At 41.2% G+C, this 13,992-nt stretch overlaps 1 protein-coding gene across 6 annotated transcripts in view; it reads right to left on the bottom strand.

The window, feature by feature from the left end:
* The window catches only part of SP140 (SP140 nuclear body protein), a 53,331-nt gene that overhangs the window by 35,130 nt on the left and 4,209 nt on the right, over positions 1 to 13,992 (bottom strand). For 4 of the 6 annotated variants that reach the window (XM_057503449.1, XM_057503448.1, XM_057503446.1 and 1 more), the window contains exons 4-8: positions 10,425 to 10,602; positions 9,214 to 9,382; positions 6,878 to 6,961; positions 5,000 to 5,149; positions 1,098 to 1,208 (exon numbers count right to left, since the gene is read on the bottom strand). In XM_057503449.1, coding sequence (XP_057359432.1) covers positions 1,098 to 1,208; positions 5,000 to 5,149; positions 6,878 to 6,961; positions 9,214 to 9,382; positions 10,425 to 10,602 — 692 coding nt within the window. The remainder of the gene's footprint in view (positions 1 to 1,097; positions 1,209 to 4,999; positions 5,150 to 6,877; positions 6,962 to 9,213; positions 9,383 to 10,424; positions 10,603 to 13,992) is intronic. The other 2 variants (XM_057503450.1, XM_036912712.2) reach the window with 1 other exon arrangement.

Below are 13,992 nucleotides of genomic sequence, written 5' to 3' on the forward strand. Positions count from 1 at the left end.
AAATGACCAACCAGGCACGGTGGCGTGGGCATGTGTCAGGGTGCCCCCACTAGATTCTGGTATTCAGGGCTCAGGCGAGCTTCCCCACGGGGAAGAGAGACAGTTGCCCCAAGGACCTCACCTAAGACCCACCAGGACGCTGTTCGGCCTCTTTTCCCTCCTGTCACCACCCCCAGACACCTTCTTCCTCCTCTGCATTTCCCTGTCATCACCCATTCTTGCTTCTTTGCCACAGCGCGGGGCACCCTCAGACCCTGGGCTTCCCTCTCTGTCTTCCCCTTCTTCAGTGCTCTTCACCAGTCTCCCTACTTGTGGCTTGGTTTTTCTTTCTAGATCTTTGCATCCACCATGGCAAGCTCCCATCCTACCATCTCTTTCTGCTTTTCTCTGCTCTCACCTGAGCAAATGAAATGTATCTGTTGGATATATTTCACGGAGTCCTGAGCCCTGGGTACCGGCTCCTCCTGGGGCCTCCACAGTGAGCAGGGCCTGGGCTGCACCGCCCCCATGCCAGCCCCACACATCCACCACCACAGTGAGTCACTGAGGATGCTGGTCCCTCCACTCACTTAACTACTTTGACTTGGTAAAAGACCTTTATACACATTAGTGCTTCTATTTCTTTATCTATAAAATAGGAATAAGCAAAAATTTGTCTGAAGGACCAAATTTGTGGAGACAAAATGACATCTTGTTTTCCAAAATTCTTTGAAAAAAACACAATAATACAAAGCAAAACGTTTGCCAAAAATTATCGTTTTGATTCAAGAGCTGTTGATCTGAAGGACCAAGCTTCTTTTGTTTTCTTTTCTGAAGATAGGCACAAAGTAGTAATATTATAAACAAACAGAATAATACTTAGATTTTCTTCTCTAAAGAAGCTGAAGGGTGGGTAGTATAAACCCAAGTCTTTGCTATTAACAGGTATGAAAGACATCACCTTTCTTCAGCATGTTCCTACTAGAATATACACATAGGAACATTTACGTGACTTACCGATTCCAGGACACACTGGATCTTTTGACCATGGAGTCTGCAGTCCACCAGCTTTGTGCTCAGCTGCCTGATGCTGGCACGGCTGGTGAACCCTTCCTTACCTGGCCCACATGTTGGTGGGGAGCTCACAGCTTCCTGGAGCTCTTCTCCATCATTGGTCTCCTCACAGGCTTTGCTGCCTTCTGCAGACGGGAATGAAATCCCACGGATACCTCAATTTAAGAACAAGGATGAATCACAGCAAAAACACAATAAGAAAACCAAGAAGGCCTGAGAAAATGGAAGTCCCCACTCCCTACAACAATCTGGCCTGAAGGTTAACTTTGTTTCAGTAGCTTTAGGGAAGGCTGAGAATCATTCAGCCATCATGAGAAAATCTTTATTTTCTTACACCTTCTTCTCTTTCCACCTCTTCCTGCTTCTGTGTGATCTGCAAACTTTACCCACCTCTGCCTCTGCTTCTTTCTGCTGGTGTATCTTGGAGGTTCTCTTTCTCTTGGTGTGTTTCTTCTCTGCTCTATTTTCTCTTGTGTTCATGTTACTGCTCTTTCTCTCCTATCCTTTGTCTCTCAGTTGTTCTTGTCTAGTTTTCTCTACAGGAAGGCCTCCCTGACACAGTGTTTTAAATAGGATTTAACCAGAGGGAGAAGGGTAAGTGGAGGGCAGTGTAAGATGGCGACAGTTCTGAATAAGGCATATGAACGGCTCAGATATGAAAGGGAGATTTAATAATTAGAATTGTTAGGGAAGAAAGTTTATTCTGCCTTGAAGTAATATGTGTAGGAGGCAGGTGAAGAGGCTGGGGCAACCGGCAGGTGGCTTGTTATGGGAAACCTTGGACACCATTATGAGAAACTTTCTCGAGCTTCTGAAGGAGACACGACATGGTGAATGAGTATCAGGCATGTATTTGAGGGCAAGAGGATTCACAAATGACCTGTAGGTTTCCAACTCGAAAACCCATGGAGCAATAGCGATCCGTCCCTGAGAGAAGGAGTGCCGAAGAGGGGTTAAGTCTAGCTTGAACAATGAGGATGCTGCTTTCCATTCTGGAAGTTCCAAGTTTAAGGCTCTTAAAAGAATTAAAGTGTAAATACCAGACCCATGGTCTGCAGGTCCATGGATAAGTGTACTCTGAAGATAGTCTGGGGTAGAGATTTAGTCTCAGAAATCACTGGAATATTCAATGAGAGGTCTATGGCGATCTGACATTTGGCGGGTGCCACTTTGATAATTAGGGACAGTTTAATCTGAGAACTCACAGCTAATGCTTTCAACTCGTGTCCCAAAGGCTTTTATCCAGTGCTCTTTCCTCAAGCCTATAATGTCCCAATCTGTTCCTCTCCCCTTTTCCCCTCTTCACTCTCAGTTTACTTTCCATCCATTCTCCTTGAACCCTTTCTCTTCATATGTGTAGCTCTCCCCCAATTTCCCCATTCTTAGTATTTATTTTCCTCTCCACCTTTCTCTTGCTATCTATTTTCTCTCAACTATTACTTCTAATCCTTGAAAGATTTTTCAGTTTCTCTCTTCTGTGCTGAGTCTTACACTTCCTTCCTTTCCATCTCTGTTTCTCCCACTTTACCTTGATCTTCTGTCTGCCACTATTTCAATGTTTGTCTCTCTATGTGATTTCATCCTCTCTCTCATCATCACCAAAACTCTTCTCTTGGACTTTGACTGCTGTATCAGGGGCCTCCAACTGGCCAACTTAGTAATGAAGGTCTCCCATGGGAAACCAACAGGACATATTATTTCCAAGTTCCTCTGTGAAATTAATTGTAAATTATCCCCCATCCCAACCTGGAGGGGCAGGGTTTTATGTTCCTTTTGGAAGACTGGATCCATCCATGTAATTTGTCATATATTAACCCCTGTCTACCTTTTCCATTTTCTCATTTATATTCTCCATCAATAATACCCTATAAATTAGGAGCTCAGATTCCTTTTCTCGTTGTTTCTCACATCTGTGGGCAGTTAGTGGCAGGTAGATGTAGGGGCCAGCAGAGGCCTAGGACTGGAGACAAAATGTAGGCTTTGCCTCCATGAAGACAAGAAAACAAAGATTTAATACACAATTGGTAAGTTAAATGATAGTTAACTTGTCCATCCAGGATAGTACCTGTCCATGGCAATAATCCTAGTCTATCTTTTAGCCCTTTTTCATCATTCACTGGGAGATGTGAGTGTTCACTGGACGCTGAAGAGGGTGACAAGAAAATGATATAACTCAGTGACCAGAAAAGAGACCTCTGTGTGCTCAAGCTGAAATCTGATACTGAAGCTCCAAAAATCCTACTTGAGGCCCAACGGAGCCGTGCTTACCTCTTTTTCACTGAGACATTCATATTTTATGTGTGAAAAAGCTGTGTAACCAACATCACAGTCAAGATTTGGAACATTTCCATGATGGCCAGAAAGTTCTCTTGTGCTGATTTCAAGTCGGTTTCCACCCCCTATAAGCAGCCACTGTTTTGATTTCTATCACTGTTAATAATTCCTTCCTTTCTGGTACTATACTTGTCTGTATTGATGCTCACATAAAGAAGCCCACACAGCATGTACTCTTACAAATGGCTTCTTTTGTTCAATGTAATGTTTGGGGGGCTCATCTGTGTTGTTACATATACCAGTAGCTCATTCAATTTTTATTGCTGAAAATACTCCATTCTATAAATATATCATAGTCTGTTTCTATACGCCCCTGTTGATGGGCATTTGGGCTGGTTCCAGATTTTAGCTATTAGAAATAAAGCTACTATAAGCATCCTTGTACAAATCTTTGTGTGAACACACATTTTTATTTCTCATGAGTAAATACCTAGGAGTAGAATGGCTGAGTCATAGGTTAAATTTAACTTTTATAAGAGACTTCCAAATAGTTTTCCATACTGGTCATACCCTTTCCTTTCCTACCAGCAATATATATGAGAGAGTTCTAATCGCTCACATTCTCACCTACATTGAATGTTGTCAGTCTTTTTAATTTTAACAATTCTAATGCTGGCTCATTGTGGTTTTAAATTTATATTCCCTGATGATTGTGATATTATACACTTTGTTTATGTTCTTATTGGCCATTTTGTATCTTCTTCAGTAGAGTGTCAGTTCAAGTCTTTTGTCCATTTTTTGAATGGATGGTGTGTCTTTATATTATTTGTTCACAGGAGTTCTTTATATATTCTGGGTACAATTTTTTTGTCAGATATGTATATTGCAAATATTTTCTCCCAGTCTATGACTTGCTTTTTCCTTTTCTCAAGGGTGTCTTTGGATAAACAGAAGTTCTTAATTTTGATGAAGTCTAATTTACCAAGTTTTTCTTCTATAATTCATGCCTTTTGTGTCCTATATAGCAAACTTTTGCCTGCCCTAAGCTTGCAAAGACACACTCCTGTTTTCTTCTAGAAGCTTTATAGTTTTAGCCTTACCTTTTAGATTTGTGATCCAACTTGAAATCGTTTTTATAAATGGTGTGAAGTAGGAGTGGAGGTTTATTTTTCCCATGTTTGCTCTGCCTCTTCTTCAGTCTTTTTACCACTCATTCTACTTTCTTCGTATCTTGCATTTCTTCTTCTAGTTCTGCTCCCAGTGCTGCTTCTATCCTAGGAAGTACTTGTGCCTCCTCGATTCTGAGGGCTTCTCTCTCCTTGGCCACTCCTGGTGCCCGTTTCTGCCTCTTTCTTCCCAGTGAGGCCTACTAGCTCTATCTATCCCTTTTGCCTCTCTAGATTAGCTTTGTCAGCTCTTTCTATACCTAGGCCTTTGCAGTGTTCTACCCTCTCTGTCTCTGTTTGTTTCCCTCTCCCCTCTGAAATAGAAACCAGACACCCTTTCTTGGTAAATAAAATTCTCTTTGCCTCAGGCTCTGATCTACTCCTCGGCTCCTTGGGGCCTCCTTTCTGAACTATGAGCACGGGACACAGCCCTTGCCCCTCCCTGTGGGTGCTTGTCCCTCAGAGTCAGCCATCTGGGCACATGTCGGCCTGTCAGCCAAACTTACCTGCTTGTTCAGATTCTTGGGCACATTCCTTTGTCATTTCTTCATTTCCTGTTGCACCTTTTGGGTTACGAGATGAATGTCCGTCCCTCAGACTTGTCTGCCATCCGTCACTGAGAAGCTCTGGCATTCTAGCTCGAGGCCGGCTGCCACCTGAATCACAGCAGGACTGGTGAGGAATTGCTCCTTCCTCCCTTCATGACGAGCCTCTTTCTCTTTCCCAGTAGCCATCACTAATCCTCCTCCCACCCATTCTCATTCCCACCACCTCAGCAGTGGATGAATCTCTATATGTATTTTTGATGTACTTTGTACTTTTTAGTGGTCATTTTATACTTCCAGCAATTTGCCTTTATTCAAAAGATTAAGTATGATCATTAAGATTGATCCAAATTTTACATAAATGTAATAATACATTTAAAAAATACAAATCCAAATTGAAAGATACATGGCTAATTATATTCTTAAGGTTTTTCTTATATTGGTCATTTCCAAGGGAAAAAATCAACATTTAATGAATAAATAAATTTACTATAGACATTTGGCTTAAGGATAGAGACCTTTTCTTGTTTTCAAGAAAAAGGCTGTTTCAGTCATTGCTACTCTAGTCGGGGAAATAATTTTCTCTTCAGTGGGTGTCTGAGGAGAAAAATCTTGAAATTTAAGTCATCTAGATCTAACTAGATTAAACATGTTAACTAGATTAAACATCTAGTTGTTAGAGTCAGATACACAGTACAACAACAGAGGTAAACACATAACAATTACTTTGTGCCACAAATAATAATATATTCCACATAAATTAAATCATCTAATCTCACAATGACCTTACTATAGATATAGGTATAGATTTATAGATGAGGAAACTGAAACACAAAAATTAAGTCACTTTCCCAGTTAAGTGAGTGGTAGAGTCAAGATTCAAAGCCTGGCAGGGATGCCTCAGAATCTTTGCTCTAACTGGTATGGATGAGAGGGTCTGAGTCCTGGACAGGCTAATTCCCGTGTGTGACCTTGCACAGGTTACCAACTAGCCTCATGCCTAGTTGCTTCTCCTGAAAAAATGGGAAGAACAAAACCCTTATGATAGGATTGTTACGAGGATTAAGTAAGAGGCTACTTGTAAAGGGATATCTGGGTTAAGGTAACAGTGTGAATTTGTAATTTTCAGCATCAGTGTCTTATGAGTTATAATTTAATGATTAATTATTGGTAATAATATGAATGAAAGGCTGATTGAAAAGCTAGTGGCTATTGGTTGCAAAAGTACATGGCTTACGGGTGAGCATTCAACAAGGTGATCCGCGTGAGGGCTGCCCGCAGGCCCGGCGGCCCCAGAGCTGGGGGTTCTCTCTGCCACTCACTCTCTTCTCCCCTTTACTCCCTTCCTTTCTCCTCTTTCTTTCCTACATGGCTCCCCTCCTTTCACATTCTCTTCTACACACAATTACTACTCATTCTCTTCCTTTCTTTGCTCTTACTATGAATAGTATTTCCCATAGTTCCTTCTTTTAAGCACCAAGGCTCCCTCTTTGGACTTGATACATGGGGCCAGACCCTTCCTCCTCCCCAGATCCACTGAGCTCCTGACTCAAGATCACTGCCATCAGTTCTCCCCCTTAGTTCTGCCTCATGGTCGCAGTGAGATCTCTCCTGGGTTCAGGCTCCTTCCTGTTAGTTGTCAGTAATACCTGGAAATCTTGAATTCCACATCTGGTTGGTTAATTGGGAACCTATACAACGCTCATCTTCCCTGGCTACCCTGACTCCTTCTGCACCCCTTCCCAAGGGCACACTGTCCAGTCAGGAGCCTGGTCCTGATCTCTGGTCTCCCTTCCTCTTAGAAGATGAGAAAACAAGTTTCTATCAAGTCATAATTACCTAGTTGGTGACTTGATTGGAAGTTAAGCTTCCCCTTTGTCTCTCCTTCCTCAATGGCTTGGTAATAGAAATTGTCATGAATCACTGAAAAGAGGAAAGAAAAGGCAATTAGAGAACTCAGCCACATTTCACGATTATACACCCAGGCACCTCCTTAACTCCAGTAGGTCAAGGGGAACCTTCCAGCCCTCAGGGAACCCTGAGCCTCAGGGGGTCTCACATGGCCTGTGACCTGGTGTTATTCCAGAATCCTACAGCTGTTCCACACAGAGATGCACTTCTCAAAGTTTAAAAAAGGATAGATCGTGGGAAAATTGTGAATTGTGGATATCCCCCTTCAAAATTATCAGCGAACAATGAAAGCCAATTTAAAATGAAGATGTAAATAAATAAATAAATAAATAAAATATGTGGAATGTGATTTTGTAAATTTTACATGCAACTAGGAATACGGAAGCAGCTGAGAGGCTTCTTCAGAAGAAAGGTATGTTTATAGAGAAATAGACCTATATAAAAAAAAGGGAAAAACCCCAACATCTTTCAGGGATGGAGATTTTGAAAGGAGGAAAGGAAGAGAGAGAGAGAGAGAAAGGGAGGGAAGAAGGGAGGAAGGGAGGAAGGAAGGAAGGAGGGAGGGAGGGAGGGGGATCTTAGGTCAGGAAAGATGATCTCGTTACCAAGAGACATTACAGTGAAAGAGCCAGAACTTCCCTGGGGTAGGATGTGTGGAGAGAGAGAAAGGAGACAAAGAAAGACGCTTTCTCAGGGGCACAAACAGGAAGTGCCTATCAAAGCTGCACCAGCAACTCCGGAGGAGGTGACAATCCGAGCAGAAAGCCAGCCCAGGGCACCCGCTTCAAAGCTGCATTTCAAGGTTATTCAGCAAACAGGGGAAAAGAAGATTCACGAGACATGAAAAAATACCACCCAAGAAATAAAGATCCTGGCCCAGAAGGACAGCTGAGGGGAGGCTGCCTCCCGGGGGCAAGACCCGCTGAAGGGTCAGGGCTGAGGGCAGGGGAGAAGGTAGGAAGGACCTCTTGCAATGACAGATGCTTTGCCGTCCCCAGGACACATTGATTTCATGTCCAGGCAACTCTGGAGGAAGAAGGCATGGTGGGTAAATGCCGAGTGGGTCAGAGTCCAGAGAACATAAGGGTGACCCCACCGATGGCAGGGGGCCTTCTCCACACCTGGGTGCCACCCTCCTGCCAGCTTCTGGGCTTTGGGCCACTGACGTGCAGTCCCGTGAATAGGAGGGTCTGGGAGTCCAGCAGTGACCCCCTTCAGAGGCAGGTGGGCAACCCCAAGTGGCCACGAGCCTCAGGTGTGAGTCACCCCAGTACAGGGGACCATGGGAACTAACGCGTGTGATGTGGGCGTTGGGGCCCAGGAAGGAGATCCCCGCAGCCTGCGGGCAAGACCGGTGCCCCTGCAATGTGGGTAGTAAAGGTAACTGCCCTGCCCTTCCTACCGGGGCCTAGGGACGTCCTGGTCCCGAATGTAACCCTGACTTGCAGTTTGCGACTAGGTATTTGATTTCTTTTATTCCTTTTTCTGACTTGGATATATCATAATGTGGAAATGAGATGGCTCTTATTTTAATCAAGATATGATGTTTACAAATCAGCACCTCCCATTCTTTATACTGACTTCGTTCTTTTTTTCTTTGCTTAAAAATCCTTTATTGTTTCTTTATTTCCCAGATAATAAACTTCAAATTCCTTGCCAAAGGCTGTCAGACCCTCAGAAAAGCCTCTCCAACTTCCCTTTCCAGAATTAGCTTCCAAACATTCCCTCCCACACTCTCTCTCTCAGCCGCACCATTCCGCAAGCCCGGGGCTCCTGTCATGCATTGTAACCTTCCGCATGCTGCCCCTCCCCATTGCGTGGGTACGTGCTGAGCAAATGTCTGACTTCTCCACTCTTTGTTTGGAGAAATAAGTTGGCATGGGATGACCCTGAACGGTAACTATTCTAATGCAAAGAAAATCTTTTCATCTTTCAACGTGTCTGCAAGCATCAGAGAAGGCTTCCTCCTTTCCCATCAAAGGGCATCCTTCATGCCTTCCCCTTTAAAAAGTAGACACTCAAATCCTACATTTCCGGCTAGGCCATCGTTTGTGAATTTAGCTGGCTAACATCTCTCACCCCCATTATGTGTAAACTCCGTGAGGACACAGGTCACGTGTTTTCTTCACTATTGTATTCTCTCTGTGCCTGTCACATGGTAGTCACTCAATAAAATAATCGTCAAATTTTGATGAACAGTAAATGAATGAATCAGTGAATGAAATGGACTTGTATCCCCGAAAGTCATTGAAAGCTATAATTACTCTTTTGGAAGCTTCTGTAAATATCAAATAAATCAGGATAGGCACTCAGGTTAACCTTGCTGAACAGCACATCCAAAACTGTCTTGTCAAATGTCTTCTCCAGTTCACTGAGAACATTGTACATCACTCTGTCCACTGGAACCAGATTTCTACAGGCTTCTTGAAAATGCTTAAAAACATGAAATGGAACGTACAGTTATAAAATCAATTAGGCACAGGGATAAAAGTTTTAAAAAGAAAAAAATTGAATGGGGAATTATGTAGCTATGGATTGATAGGATATAGAAGATTCAGATCATAAACAGACCATTTGTTTTCCTGTGAAATGTCAGAAGTTTACATCCATTTGGATGACTTCTTAAATATCCACCATCATGAAAACAGACTCTTATTTTATGAGCATTTCTCATACTGATATATATTTGAGAGAGCAATTCTGAAGAATAAATGTATGTCCAAAGTTGAACGTTGTGCAAGGGTTTTAAGAACCTGGTCGGGATGCTTCAGGAGTGGCCTTCACTGGCAATGACAGGCCATTTTGTTGACTGGGCCATACCCACTGCCCTCGTCTAAGGATTGACCTGGCCTGCAGAGCTCCAGGAGACCAAGTGACCGTTCTCCTCCCTCTGCTGAACCTGGCCAACAGGCAAAGAAAGTTCACAGAGACACAGAGAAGGCTTGTCCTCAGTATCCCCGGGAAGTCCCTTCACTAACCTTTACTGCATTCCAGGGCTCCAGAAATATGTAATGAACAAGAAACAATTTGGAGAGAGAGCAGCAAGCATTTGCTTCTATATTTATCCCAATATGGCACGGCTTCCCTGTGAGTTTCCAGTCTCAGGTTCAATTATAAACTGAACAACAATCGGAGGTTCAAAGTGTATAAAATGAGAGATTTGTAGTGAAATGCTGCCTGGCTCACTTATTTACTTTTATTTTAGTTATTGTTATTATATTGTATAAATATGCCTAAGATGCTACTTATACGGCATCCCCATTTCCAATCCTGTCACATCACCACCATACCCCTCCACCAACATGTACCACAGAAGGAATGTAGTCTCATGACATTGCTTCTCCTATCACATCCTAACTTACAGGATGGTAAAGGTCCCACTCATAGGAGGCCCTTTAGCCTGGTCGGGGCATCCTACAGTTTGGCATAATATGGTGTGGGGCTGGTTATCATTAAGAAAGTCCTCCCCACTTACTTCATACATCTTCTCAGGGATGAAGCCACGGTCTCGGAGGCCCATGAGGAGGGGAAATGGCTTTGTTATTGCACTTGCAATCTCCACCTTGTTTTCTTTAAACAGGCTGAAAATGAACTCATAGAAAAACTGCTCCTCTGGGGTCTGGTCCTCTGGGTTCTGGTCCCCTGTGAACATCCTGAGAAATAGACACAATATGAAAATAGACACTGAATTTCCAAGAGGCTTACAGTGGCCAGATTTTAGACATGAAAGATAGTCAATGGGGAGCAAATACCTGTAGTGTTCTTATGGAAAGAGCAGAATTAATGGAATTTCTTTACTTAGAGAATAATCAAGGATGCAGTAGAAGACACTGAGCTTAAGAAAGTCTTGTACATAAGAGTGAAAGAGTTCACCCTGTGCTAATCAAAACTACTGAAAAAGACCCACCTGAACCCACTAGGAAAAGTACTCAGAAAAGTAAATGCTTATTACCTCAGTTCCAAGTGCTTGATACATCACATCTGGCTTTCCAAAAAATTACAAGTGTGGATAAAATTGCAATATTGCCAGAATTTCTTGCCTGGCCTTAATGCATCTCCAAATCAATAGGTGTTTCCAAGGGGTGGAGAGAATGAGTTCATCTACTTATCAGTAGGTGATTATAAGAGTGGGGGGCTGGACCAGAGAGGTTTGGTGGGTTTCCTTTTTACAGCCGCGTCACCAGAGACACAGGCGAGCAGAAGTGGGCCACTGCTTGTGCACAATAAACAGGTTTCTCCCACTTTATTTCTTCCTTTGACTGATTTTGGCTTCAAAGGTAATTTGCACCAGGCTGGGAACTTATTTTCCCCCCAGAGTTAAACCAGGCATGCCAAAAGATAAGGAAAAAACACAGTCTGAAGAGACAAAGCTGTCATCTAAATCAGATTTAGACATGACAGGGTTTCAAATTATCAGACAGGAATTTAAAATAAATATGACAGTGAAATATGTTAGAGGGCTGATGGAAAAGGCAGAGAACGTGCAAGAACAGAAGGCTAAGTAAGCAGAAGAATGGACACTCAAATAAAATAATGAAAAAGGAAATGCCAGAGATCAAAAACACTACAACTACAATGAAGAATGCCTTTGATAGGCTCAGCAGTAGACTGGGCGTGGCTGAGGAAAGAATCAGTGAGTTGCAGATATATCAATAGAAACTATTCAATTAAAATGAAAAGAGAATAAAATCAGAAAAACAAAACAGAACATAATATCCAAAAATGCCAGAATGATCTCAAATAGACGTGTAAGTGGAATACCAGAAGAAAAAGAATGAGAAAAGAGAACAGAGGAAATATTTGAAGCAATAATGGCCAAGACTTTTCTAAAATTAATAACCAACAACAAACCACAGATTCAGGAACCTCAGCAAACACCAAATAATCTACATCATTTCATATTCAACCTGCAGAAAACCAAAGACAAAGACAAAATGCTGAAAGAAGCCAGGTGGGGTAGGGGACAGGGAAGGGCAGGTGGGGACCTTATCTATGGAGGGACAAGGATAAAAATTATGTCACATTTCTCATCAGAAACTACAAGTAAAGAAAGTGGAAAGAAATAATTAAAAGTATGAAGGAAAAACCCTCCAATCTAGACTTTTAGATCCTTTGAAATTAACCTTCAAAGTAATGGAGAAATAAACATTTTTTTCTAACAAACAAAACCTGAGGCAATTCATTGCCAGAAGACTTCTCCTGCAAAAAATGTCAAAAAGAAGTTTTTCAGAAGAAGGAAGTGATATGGGTCAGAAACTCAGATCTACATAAAGATGAGTATCAAAGAACAAATAAATGAAGGTACAATAATTTTTTTTCTATTCTAAATTTATCTAAGAGATACAGCTATTCAAATTAATAATAGAAACCTCATGATTATAGTATATGGATAAATGAGATGATTGACAGCACTGTTAGTAAGGGCAGGAGGGAGGACATTCTGTTATAAGATGCACACATCACCCGTGAAGCAGTATACTGTAATTAACAGTGGAAATGAAAAAAAATACCATTAAGTGAGGTGAAAAAACAATAAATTGGAATGAAGTAAAGTAAAATAATAAAGCAGATATGGCCAGTTGTAAATATATATTGCAACCTCTAGGGAAACCACTAAAAACATATTAAAAGTATGCTCTATATGCTAGCAGAAGAGAAGACGGTATTGTGAAATGCTCAGTTAAAACCAAAACAGGCAGAAAAATAAGGGAAGAAAAAGTAGGAACAAAGACAAGTGCAATGAATAGAAGACAGTTACAAATGTGGAAGATATTAATCCAAGTACATGAATAATCACTTTAAATGTGAATGGTCTAAATACATCAATTAAAAGAGATCAACAGAGTATAAGAAAAAAAAACAGTCACTCTGTGATGTCTATAAGAAAGTCATTTTAAATATAAAAACACAGATAGGTTAAAAAGGTGGAGAAAGATATACCCTGCCAACATTAGTCTAAGGAAAGCTGCAAGTAGCTATATTAATTTCAGACAAAGCAGACTTCAGAACAAAAAATTGTCAGGGTTAAAGAGGCATAAATAATGATAAAGGGGTCAATTTCTCCAAGAAGACACAGCAATCCTTACTGTGTACTAACAGAGTAGCATCAAAGTACAGGGCACAAAAATTGGTAGGAGTACAAAGAGAAATCACCACATCCACTACTGTTGATGGAGATGTCTTACCCCTCTTTTAGTCATCGATAGATCAAGTGGGCAGAAAACCAGCAAGAATATAGTTGACCTGAACAATATCATCAATCAATTTGATCTAATTGAAATTTATAGACTATTCCACTCAACAACAATAAAATACATTTGGAATATTTATCAAAATAAACCATATGGTGGGCTATAAAACATAACCTAACAAATTTAAAAGGATAGAAATCATGAAAGAACTGTTCTCAGACTACAGTTGAATTAAAGTAGAAATAACAGACAGATAGCTGGACAATTCCCAAATACTTGGAGATTAAAGTACAGATGTCAAGTGTCAAAGATATCTCAAGAGAAATTTTTTAATATTTAGAACTAAAGGAAAATGAAAATACAGCTTGTCAAAAGTATGGGGTGCAGCAAAAGTAATGCTTACAGGGAAATGTATAGCATTAAATGAATATACTGGAAGAGAAGAAACATGTAAATTAATAAGCTTCTGCCTGAGAAAACTAGAGAAAAAAGAAATTTAAGCCTGATGAAGGCAGAAGAAAAACCATAAAAATTAGAATAGATGTCAATGAAATTAAAACAGGAAACATTAGAGGAACTCAATAAAACCAAAAACTGATTAAAAAGAAAAAAAGATTGATAACCTTCTAGCCAAGCTAACAAATTGAAAAAGAGCGAAGACAGGAATTTCCTAATATCAGATATGAAGGAGATGTCATCCCTATTAATCCCAGAGACATTAAAAGGATAATGAAGGAATAATACCGTGGGCAACTCTTCATCTACAAATTTAACAAAAGATGGGAACATTCCTTGAGAGATGCGAACCGCTCTTGGAGCTCCACTCGCTCTGGAGCAGGCGAAGCAGCAACT

This window comes from Manis pentadactyla, chromosome 6, assembly GCF_030020395.1.
Source record: "Manis pentadactyla isolate mManPen7 chromosome 6, mManPen7.hap1, whole genome shotgun sequence".
Classification (NCBI taxonomy): Eukaryota; Metazoa; Chordata; class Mammalia; order Pholidota; family Manidae; genus Manis; species Manis pentadactyla.